The following is a 12239-nucleotide window of genomic DNA, read 5'->3' as shown; positions in this document are numbered from 1 at the left end:
TTGTTCTTGAGAGTTAAATAAATAAATCGTTCTGAGGAGGGCCCATATCCGGGCCGAAACGTTAACTAAAAATACGTTTACATAATTGACCGATCACCAAAATTCAATAACAGATTATATACGAGGTCAAGAATTCCTGCTCACCATTAGGAGATGTGGTAACGTGAATCTCATTCAACGTATAATCACGTGATTAGAAACAAAAATGGCTCACGGACCTTGATAAACGGACCTGTGTTCGAGAACTCACAGTGGACTATTGACTTGCCTCCGAGTAAGAACGATTCGTTGACAAATTTTGCAAGCCACGACTGCTGACTTCTGTGACTCCGTCGTTTGTATGTCGGTATTGCAGTGATGTCGTCGTTGAATTTCGAAAAATGTAGCGTTGAAGAGTTGTGTTCCTTTGTGGGAGGAAGTAAGCAATTACTGGATGAACTTCGAGAAAAATTGAGGGAGTGGTTAAAACTGCAGCCGCATCTTCCTCAGGGTAAGTCCAAAGTTTTATACACTTCATGGCGGTCTATGAGTACACGTGAATATTCGTGTTTCAACAGTTTGTTCAGCTAGCTGTAAATCGCTTTGAATTCATCCGATTGTTCTCATTATAATACTCCACTTACTTCGTCACGTGATGATTTAAAATAATCGCAATGGAAATTATACAATAGCTACGTAATGCGAATAGTAATGCAATGAAACACAATTTTATGAAAAGGAAAGAGACTCACTACCCTGAAATCAGATGACTTGGAGCTTGAATTTTTCAAATAATATAAAAAATCTGATCTCGTGAGATCTCGTCGATGCTTTGAAGTCAGGGAATGGAGGAAAGAGTGAGAATTGATATAAGAAAGGTTTACGATTGAATGTATCAATTCTTTTTTTTTTTTTGGAATAGTGAGGAATTTAAATGTGTAGTTGAACGAAGTAGATTGTTTGAATGTTGGAAGTGGAATTTGTGGTTTGTTATTTGAAGGTTGGAATGAAAGTTGACTTTATTGGAAATGGTTTGAAAGTATTCTTGACGAGAGATGGATTAGAAGGGTATTGCTTACTTTTGTGAAAGGTGCAAGAATCCAGAATAATGGGGAATAGAATTGGCGAAGTAAAAGCGATAACGAATGGCGATACTTTGATGGAAATCAGCAGATGGACGACAGCGTGAAGACTATAACGATACTACATGGAGTGTGAAAGATTTAGCAAGTAGGTGGTCGCAGAAAATGAGGAAGACGTATGGCGGTTTTACACCGGACGTAACAGTAAGAAAAAAGTGTTGAGAAAATTATTGACGATAAATTATAACTTGTATTTGAAGTTCTTTAAGCCACTGATAAAAAAACGCCGCTTCATAGTTTGTATGATTCCGTCGGTGTAGATCGATGGATCTGAAAAATTCAAAAAGCTTTTTGTTTGATATTTCACATGATGCATTTTTTATGAACCATGAAAGAGCGAAATTTCTGATGAAGATGGTTCTTCAACCTTCAAAATGTCATAAAATGTTTATTTTTTGAAAGTTGAAAGTTTTTGCTCGACGAGTACTGTAAAAAAATTAGGACTATAAACGGCTTGTATATGTACAGCAAAACTACTAACTTTTTAATTAAATGAAATGTTTTTTGTGTCGGTCGATGGAAGGCCGAAATTCTTCAATCTTTTTCTACGTCTATTTATTTAAACTGTTAAAACTCGCAAACCTGTTTCGCGCAACCAAAGAGCCTAACATTATATCCACGCGTCCACGAAATAACTATTGCAGTTAACCTTGAAACGACCATGAACTTCTACAATTCTAATGGAAGGATGATGGGTATTTTGAAAACAGTTCGATTCAGTCACACAATATGTATATTATAATTTCAATGCGATTTTCAGAGGTTACACTGCTAGATTGATGGTGAATTGAGTGATTAATAAATATTAGTTTAACTAAAGAAACAGTGATTTTAACGAGAGTCTAAGTTTATAATAAATGAACTCCCGGAGCCTAAGATCCTTGCAGAGAAATTTGGCTTGAGGGTAGGAGATGGAAGTGAGTAAAAAGCATCGTTTTGCGATTTCCCATTGGTGAAAATGCTACAAATTTTAGAACTGGTGGACAAATGAAGAGGTATGGCATAGACAGTGGCAAAGGGTCAGGTAATTTTCAAACATTAAACTCTACGCGACCTTTTCGTGACGACGCTGTTCAGGCTGGTTACCGTCCACATCTGTCGACCGACTAAATGTTATAAAACGGGAAAAACCGGAATTGAAGAAACACAGAGATTCGATGTTTTCTGACATACCCTGATTGGTCACGAAAATTTATAAAAATTCGTTGTTGTCAACGCTGATTTGAGCTCCTGTAATTCACAGAAGTTATAACTTACGAATAACTTACAAAGAAATGCTCACGTTGAAGCAATTCGGCCATGTGTCGTTAGGATTTTGAAGTCCGTTAATAGTTGGGAGTAGTTTCAAAGAACCTGATGATTCAGACTGGCTTATTCGGCCCAATCTACGTAGTAAATAGAAGATACCGGATCTGTTTCTTGTTTGTTCCAGGTGCCGAAGACGAAAGATTGGAGTGGTTTCTTCTCGGTAGTAAGTTGAGCTTGGAGCTAGCAAAGCAGAAGCTGGATACTTACTACACGATAAGAGGGCTCATACCGGAATTCTTCGCGGACAGAGATCCCATTTCACGTCCCTTAACTCGTGTACACGACGTAATGTAAGTTGAGAAGCAATGGATAACTTCAAAGCGTAGAATGCGACGTCCAATCTTGTTTTACATCTCCACACTCGGATGATACTGTTTTCTTCTACAGGCAAATCGTGATTCTTCCCAAACTAACACCTGAGAAGTACAGAACTTACATTCTTCGGGTCATTTCAGGTGATACGAGCATTGCCAGTATTCAAGATTTGTACAAGTACGTATTCAACAGAAAATACAGTTATACTCAATTGAGTTGTGAATTTAATCTGACAAATGCCGATTTCGAAAATTTCTCCAGTTGCATCAAAAAATATTGGATACAAGTGAGAAAATAAACTGGCCCAAAAAGGCGAATTCTAGAACTTCTATCTATTTCCATTGTTTCCAAATACCAGAATTTAATTCGAAAGACTTTTAGATTTGTAACAACAGCTGCAATAAGCTCAACCATATTTGCGCAAAGTCTATTAAGCTGTAAACTTAGGAAAACCATTCCCATCAAGTCTAAAATTATCAAGGTTATCAAACCTGTTCGTTCTGACCAGGTATGTCTTTATGGGAAATGAAATGCGAATGATCGAGGACCGCAGTAACGGCGATAATCTAATATACGATTTTTCGATGATGAGCTTGGGTCAGCTTATGACAGTGACGCCTACATTTTTAAAAAAATGTGAAGTGACAGCGTCGGTAAGTCAGTTTTGAATGAAGTCCTCTATTATATGTACACATATTTTTGATACTGCAGAAGAAGGTATCCTAGTGATTTAGGAATGATATTTTCATTAAAAATATCTTGAACCCAATTTCCCAATTCAGAAATTTCCGGCAATTCTAACCTCACTTTCGAATACAAGTTAAATTGATGAGAGTAGACCGTGGCTTGTGTCATAAGGTGATCATACGCGGACAGGGAGACAGCGGGCTTTCGTGAAAATTGAAAGGAAATGTTCACAAGATGTTGAGACCGTTGACTGGGCAGAGAGCTTTGGTCCCTTTGTAAAAATTTGAATTATTTTGGAATGTATCAAAACTAATGATACTTATCTGAACCATTGTTGAATAGAGTTTTCATCCTGCAACGATGATTACGGCTTTCGATGTTGTTTCAAGCTTTTCGTATTGACCCAAATTACCCACTTTATGTTACTTCGCTTTCCTTTCTCAATTCTTTCCAACGACTTCGCTTCCCAAGAAGGACATTGGTGGTCTGCGAGTTATTCACGACAACAATTAATCAGGATGTCACTGTCTATGAAAATCCTTTCGTACGATTTGTAACGTCTGAATACTCAATTTTTATACAAGCTGTACAAGCTTAAGCTTTTTTCTTCGACAATAATGTATGTAACTTTCAACAAACTCAATACCGTGTACTGCAAACAAAATCATTCACAACCCATTAGGTAGTGGTTTTGGCACGTTCACAAGGATCAACGGTTGCATTAAGGCAGTAAATGATTGACGTAAACAAAACAAATGATCCTGGTTCACTTTCAATACTTTTTTAACACTTATGTGCGCACCCAGCTTTTACCACATCAATGCGCACCCAGGGTACCGGGGTGTTCATCTCTCGTTTTTATTATTTTTTCAGTACGAACGTGAGTGGGGAACTGTCCAAAATCGATTGACTTCATCTAATGAATATAAATTAATAGTATTCGACAGGCGATAGGTAACCGAATAGTATTCGGTTGGCGGATGTTCAAAATGTCAGTGGCAATTGTAGTTCCGTGGAATGAGTTTACTTTAGTTTTTTTTTTTTTTTTATTATTATTACCAACCTGTGTTATCTGATTAAAACATTTGTCAGTATTAAAACTTACTTCCAGTTGACTAAATCATTTTTCATCAATAAATGCTCCCCACCGTTACATGTCATCAACCCCCCATATTTTTATAATTCAAAAAATTATTCTTGATGCTTATATACGGAAATAGCTTCTAGATAAGTTGAATCGAGAATATCAGGAAACTCAGATCGGAGAAAAAATATTTCCAAAAATTAGTTATAAAAATGTGAAGTGGTGGGCTTACGGGTACCTGGGTGCGCATAGAAAGGTTAACGCAGCACATGACATTGTACGTTCTACCAGAGAAACTTTCACTAATTCCTCTTAAATCGATTCCAATTACAAAAGGCTCACGCGCTGAAACTGAAGGGCATTCACTTCCTGAACACTTCCCCCTTTGTCGGTAGGATGGTTACAATGGCCAAATCAGTTCTGAAACCGAAACTCGCCTCAAGGGTATGTACATGTGTGCTGAAATATTTTCATTCATTCATTTTTGTGCTTAAATTTAATTCAAAATAAGTACCCAAGTGGTCCGGAACAACCTAGTAATGTTTCAACCGTAACGCAACGTTAGCGTTTCAACCCATGCCGTATAGTTGGAACTTTCAACTCAGTGCTAATAAAATCTTCGTACTTAGTGAGTGAGTGAACTACGTTATTTGCAGCATTCGTTAGAGTCATACGATCTTTCACAATTACAGATTCACGTTCATCCGGGTGGGAATTTTGAGTCGCTTCACCAGTTTGTTCCCAAATCCATTCTTCCAGAGGAATACGGAGGCACTAGTGGAACCATGGCCGAACTCAGTGGCAAGTATCGTACTAATTACAGGGCCTCTGACCCTTTACATTGAGTCGAAGCAGCTATGAGTGAAGAACTAATTTATACTACGCGACTTTTGAAGATATGTTTGGATCTCATAGAAAATGGGCTTTGTGACAACCGGATATTTTCCTTTTTCAAGAGATGCGTTTTGTGATCATTAATTTCAGCTTACGACCTTTATACGACGTAGACTCGAAAACTGAGACAAAATTTTGTCTTGAACTTGGAAGAATCGATCGGTTCTCTTCCAACCGACGACCGAGTTTACTTTGGCGACACGTGACATTTTAACGATACTTTGTAAGATTTCTTACAGGGAATGATTAAATTGGAAATGAATTTGAGACCTCTTCCTGCAACAGCCGCCTTACGCAAGATAGTGAACGGGAACCGGGATTGGTTTTTGGAACAAGAGAAGGTTTTGGTGAACGAACGTCTCCGCCCAGGTCCAGCCGTGAATGGAGACAGCCTCTTCGGATTTTCTGGATCTTTCCGGAAGCTCGATGTCGACTGAAGACCATCTGCTGATATAATATAATATATACCGCATGCCTCACAGCTGTGGTTTTTGAGTTTGAAGTAAAAAAATAAAGTATCCACTCAAGGATCAACATTTTAGCAACTGACAACTGACTGTGTAGTCAAGTTATTATGTAAAAAGCTCGATCATTCCTTATTCACGCAGTATAAATAGTTCACCATATGGTAATTGCAAGTCAGAAAGAAATTTGAACGAGCTTTTCTTTTATACACCGAGGTGTAGGTAGATTTATCAATATATATTCAAACCGAACCTTATTCAAGCGCAATTTCCACCACAAAAATATCCTTCTTCAATCGAAATGTACGCGTATAAGGATTTTAGTCAAGAATAAAAATACTGATCAATTTCAGCAGAAAAAAAAATTTCCTGCCCAAGATTTTGTCTGGCGAAAAATCGTATAAACCTGTATTTTTTATGCTTTGACCGAATACGCTCTATTGAGCCACTTTAGGTACACTTGTTTTCATTCTTAGTCTGATTTCTCTCAATTCTAATGCTAAGAAATGAACAGAATAACAAGGAAGTTCGATGACGGATCGCCATCCTAACGTAAAATCATGGAAGTGTTTCCATCAAGGCACAGTTAATCATCCATCATCACATTGACATTGTTGAACTGCAGAAGTCACACCATTAATAATTCCTTAGTGAGCTCGGTAAGACTCCGAAAGACCACTGCCTTTTGTACATCTTGTTTCAATGCTAATAAGGGATAAATCGATACAAAACACAATGCGAAACAGAACGAAATACCCCGTAATGATACAAAGATTCGCAGCAAAAATGTGTTTCCGACAGTCAAGGAATGTATGAAACTCTAAAAATTTCTGTCTGCCATTCGACGACAATAGTGTGAAGTGACATAAGATTTGAAGGAATGATTTTTCGCAGGAAACAGCGATCACCGGTTACTCCAAACCCAAAAAACAGGATTCGATTCAAACGACCGACATGTCAGAGAAAGTCAAAAGGCAACGGTTTTACTCCAATCGGCTCTATGGAAAGAGGGATGGGGGAAGGGGGGGGGGGAGTAGAAACGGGCAGAGGGGGAAACAGCGATCATCCGTTCTCCCACAACGAAAACTCCCCATCAACATTCTGTATCTACAACACAGTCCACACGTTGTGACAGCTATGTTCGCCATATATGTGGACGAAGCTACGTGTGTGAGTGAGCCATAATGTGCGACGAATAGTCACTCTGCGGAAAGACGCCGACCCGAATAGTCTTCCGATGGAATATTCCGCAGCAGTCACAATTCCAGTCTTGTCTTAACTTCAATACCTATTTCAATTATTCACAACACGAATTTCACCAAATAAGTAGCATCTGTGTGGTCTTCGCTACTGTTATTACAAATTTAACGTGTGCAGTCTACGAAACCTGTCGGTACATCAATACTGAGATAAGGTAATATGTTTTGAGAAACAATTTTAGCCTGTCGGCATATCACTCGATATAAAATTTAAGAGACAAGAAAAAACGGCGCAATAAACAATAGAAAAGAGAAAGGACTCAATCCAGGTATGATACGTAAATTTAGAGCCAAAGTAAGTATACATCTGCTTATGCAATTACAAGGTTTGTATTTTATACAATTTTAACCAAATCTTGATTCGAAGAACATAATCACTGATAAACTACTCTATGCAATCTAAATTTAGAGGCTTACGTGTAAGTTACTCTTCTTGTTTGGTATTTGTCCTTAAAAATTGCTTGTTAGATAATATTAATATTGTAACAAATGAGCAAATCTGTTACAACGTATTGAGAACTACGGGGACACGTCATCCGAAACGAGAACTAGACGGCCGAAAAGAGAACTTGACAGGCAGTCCCACTAAAAGCAGATATCTCTCTCAAACATCGAAGTGGATTGTTGACTTGCTTGCGAGGAGGGTGAGCTGGAAAATCTCTCCAGCCACAGTTTTCCACTGCGATCCTGCTGTTCGTATATCGCTGTTAGTGACGATGTCATTGGATTCTGAAGAATGTGACATCGAAAAGATGTCCGTCTCTCTGGCAGGAAGTAAAAAAATTACTCGGCGAGCTCCTGGCTAAATTGAGGGAGTGGTTAAAACCGCAGCCACATCTTCCTCAGGGTGAGTATAAAGTTTTTTTTTACATTTCAATGTATTCTGGATAGAAAATGTCTATGTTTTCACGATCGAGCTGTTACAGCATAGCTCGAAATCGTAATATATGTGTCAAATTCATCTCATTACAATACCTTATTTACATCGCCTTGTCAAAATTCAAAACGATTGGATTGGAGTTCGGATACGAGGCGACGTAATCGTCACCATTATCACGCGCATTGTTCACGTAAGTAATTTACAAAGATTTCGATGATCCGAAGACCTAACACATGAACCGTGCACAATATTCTTACAACATTAGCAGCCGTTTTTTTTCCGGCTGAGACGTTTGATGATCAAGATCTACAACAAGACTTTCAATAATGTTGTTATTTTTAGAAAGAATAATTACTTTCCATTATAAAGGATGTGTAAAAAGTCAATGTTTACCTACGTAACAAAATACCGTGAGTTATGTTTGTAGATACCGAATGTTTATGACTGACTCCTTCATTTTGAATATATTTGTGTAAAACCGGATCCCTCAAAATTTTTTCAACCGGCGGCTCTGGCACAACACCTACGATAAATTGTAATCCCTAGGGAGATATTCTTAAAACTAATATTGAGTAGCACAGAATAAATTGCATAGCTTTGAGTGATGTAATTAAATAAGTGACGACCAATTTGTCAGACTATACGCTCACAAAATCGACCGCTAGAAGCTCAACTTCAGGTGCTTTGACTTTGACGAATAATGTCATTTTGATTACAAATTGTCTGATTCAGTCTCAATCCAAGCAATATAAAAAACCATTATCCGCTTTTAATAGCCTGTAGTGAATATCCAGAAGAATAGAAGAATAAACGAGTCCTCTCTAATTAAAGAACGTTGTCCGATTAATCGCAAGAAGACAGAACCACTCAAAAAGCACCGCTTCTACGTGAATATCTATCTGCAGAGTTCGTTTTCACCCTAAAATTATTCGGATAAGTTTAGAATTATTAGTCCGGAAACTGCATTCAAGTGATTTGTGAATTCATAAACGCTAGACTAAGTTAGGCTTCATTTTCTGTAGAAACTATTTCTGTACAAGTAATGTCCTTTCAATTTTGTAGAAATTCTACAGGTACCATAAATTATAAAGAGACATTTGATAGCGAAGTTTAAAAAAAAAAATCGCAGGGTCGAAAAAAGCTCTGTACATAAAAAAAGATAATTATTTGGCTCTAGATGGGCGTAGGATTCACCTGAATGGTGATTAATCATTACTAAAATTATTCGGACGTCACTCTTGGGTTCTGATTTATATAATAACAGTTTTTGCCAGTATATTATTCGTATCTCAAGTTTCTGTTTTTGTTCTGATTGTATGGTGCCTCTGGATAATCACACACTAGTCTAGGGTGCCTCCTGTACTTTCAATTAATTTCCTTGAAAACTAAAAAACACTGGCGAATTGCCACAAAAAATTATTCAAGTGAATTCATTTATCTCAACTAAACTGTCATCCATGAAAGCAGAATTATAATTTTACGACTTGCCGTTATAGTATTAGAATGCTCGTTTATTGCACCGCCAAATTATTGTTGGGGTGCGATTTTTTTCTATGTTTTTTGTTAAATACAATTGACACTTTAGTCAACGGATATGACCTGTCTTTTAATTTTACATTCCAATCATTTTTACCCAAGTCAGAGCATGCCAAACCTTTTTAATACGAAAATGTTACATTGAACGACATTCGTAACGAACCGAGTTCATTTTGATTTCTCCATTCTCATTAATTTCAACGAAACTTCTACGAAATTCACGTAGTTGGGATATTATCGAGAGGCGAGCCGAGTGCAATATGTTGAAAAATATCTCTACCCAAAATCGTCTCCGCCTTTATATTTTCCGTCAATAGAAATCGTTAGCAATGTCATTAATATTGGAGTCGTATGACATGGAAAAGTTGTGTGTCATCCTTAAGATGAAGCAATGCCGCAAACTCTTCTTCGACTGAACCGGCTCTTGTACGAATAACTTCCGACCATCTCTTGACTTCGAGTGGTGATTTGCCAAAGAAGATCCGATGTCGTATGAAGAATGATTGTAACTAACGTTACTTATTTTTCAAAAATATATAGATAAACAAGCCGGTACAGCCGTTAGGCATTGCATTATAAGAAGACCGGCTTGGAATGAATTATGAACGTAAGATTTTCATACGCATTACGGTACAAGAAGCAGTCATATCCTAGAACTCTTAATAAACGAGTAACACAAAGTAGAAAGACAAGTTAACAAGATTTACGACGCAGTTTCAGCGCAATTTTGCAGTTATTCGATGTTAGAGATAAAACGCATAGACACATTTTGATGAACGGATTTTTTCACCTACGATTGTACCTGCCGTTTTTTTAAAAAATAGTACACATGACAAAGACGATTTCAGAAACAAGACGAAGGATTCAAGGATCTCAATCACACTGCGTGCTGTAGTAGAATCGAGAATTAAACACAGAAAGTTGAACCCGGCTTGCATATGAAATTTTGAATAATCAAAAAAACTGTTTCGTAAGGAAATTGAAGAATTGAAATATGAGTTTCAATTATGGGTTAAAACCGTGTAAGAAATAAGTGATCATTTGATTTGCGAAATCGGTAATTATTGTCAGGTGTTTCTAATCAAAGAAAGAGGAGATGAGAGATCTATACATCCTTGTTTTGAATAGCAAGTAACTTGGTTGTCGTTTTAATAAATGGATAAGTGATATTCAAAAACAAATTTCATACGATAACAGAATATCACTGTTGGATTATAAAACAATTGCATTTCTCTTCAGAAAAGTATAAAATTTCGTATTTCGTGTACTACCAAGGTTTAAAATTAGCGATTCTCCCTAATAAATCTCTTCATTATTCAAAGTCGCACTGTTCCATGCAGTATATTTGTAACAATGGAATCGGATATAAAACATGAAGATTTCGTGAAATTCGACGAAACAAATTGCGGTGAAACAATTCAAAACGTAAAGAGACAACCGAATAAATCAGTTGGATATGGTTACTGGATAGGTAGGTGTACATAAATTACCCGCACAATAAAGATATTATACTAAGCGATTTTACCACAAATGCAATTCTGGACGCATCGTGATGGCGACGGATTCTAATTACACGAAGAAGACTAGTATTTGAAATGCTTGATGCATTTCATAGAATCAAACAAAACGCACATAACCCAAATTTAGAAGGGGGATGTTTATTGACGAATTAACGATATTGATCGCGAATTTAAGTTAACGGTGTAACAATATTTGAGTCGCAATTATATCACACGTGATATACAAAAAGTAAAAAAAAAAAAACACTTTGAATTCTAAAATATCATTCTCTAAGAGATTATTATGTATGCACTTCTTGGACGAGCCTGGATAAAAAGTTTTTCCCTCGAGTGGTTGAATCAAGAACCCATGAATTTGCCATGAAGATTTTGATAAGTCTCAAATTGTCCATTTCCGACGTTGAAAATATTGCTACGTACATGTAATACCGGGGAACATGTTTCTTTTTACATTCTTTCCTGCACGAAACGTTTGTCGCGTCATTTTGTCGACTCCTATAGCCTCTCGCATTATAAATGCGCTGAACCATGAAGCAATCAAAACAGTTTCAATCTGCGCAATGCTCGAAAGCGGAAGGTAAGGTGAATCAAACTGATTGTGACCGGCACTGTGTTGTCACCTTTAAGGGGGAGGTACAGCTTGGACGGTCTAAAATCAGACCTACATTTAGGATTCTTTTTTTAAGAGAAAATGAAAATACTAAGTAAAATTTAAGTTTGGGGGCTTTGTTATTATTATTAAAAAATTTTAAACTGTTCTTGAAACTATAAATAATAAATTCCTCAAACTAAAATTGCTCCAAGTGATTTCATTTTCTTTTAAAAAACACTCCTAAAAGTAAATATGATTTTAGACTGTCCAGGCTGTGCCCCCACCCCACCCCACCCCCCCTCCCTCCCTCCTGCCCTATTTAACTTCCGGTACGTGGAATAAATTCTTTCCAGTTAAGCATCAATCTGAGCATGAAGCTCTTCTCGATTAGTTTCTGATCCGATTGAAATTCTGAGTGAACAGCAAATAAAAAAAGCAAAAAAAAAAGAAATGATCGCTTCTACGCATTCAAATGCTCAGAACGTTTTCATATAATTTGATCTGAGTTTGTCGCATAAGTGAATAATACATACCTAGTAATGGAAAGTAAAAAATAATTATCACACCCACCGATAAAAG

General features: G+C 37.0%; 1 protein-coding gene across 1 annotated transcript; it reads left to right on the top strand.

Moving 5' to 3' along the window:
• The first annotated feature begins 246 nt into the window (after positions 1-246).
• Positions 247-6240, top strand: LOC124213654 (retinol-binding protein pinta-like). Its single transcript, XM_046615151.2, has 7 exons — positions 247-490; positions 2554-2719; positions 2817-2921; positions 3253-3397; positions 4852-4959; positions 5208-5316; positions 5695-6240. Exons 1-7 carry the CDS (start codon positions 358-360, stop codon positions 5844-5846), a joined length of 918 nt encoding a protein of 305 aa, XP_046471107.1. The 5' UTR covers positions 247-357; the 3' UTR covers positions 5847-6240.
• Positions 6241-12239: the final 5999 nt, after the last annotated feature.

Source organism: Neodiprion pinetum, chromosome 3, assembly GCF_021155775.2.
Source record: "Neodiprion pinetum isolate iyNeoPine1 chromosome 3, iyNeoPine1.2, whole genome shotgun sequence".
Lineage (NCBI taxonomy): Eukaryota > Metazoa > Arthropoda > Insecta > Hymenoptera > Diprionidae > Neodiprion > Neodiprion pinetum.
The sequence above is the reverse complement of the archived record's forward strand: the minus strand, read 5'-3'. Positions and strand labels throughout refer to the sequence as shown.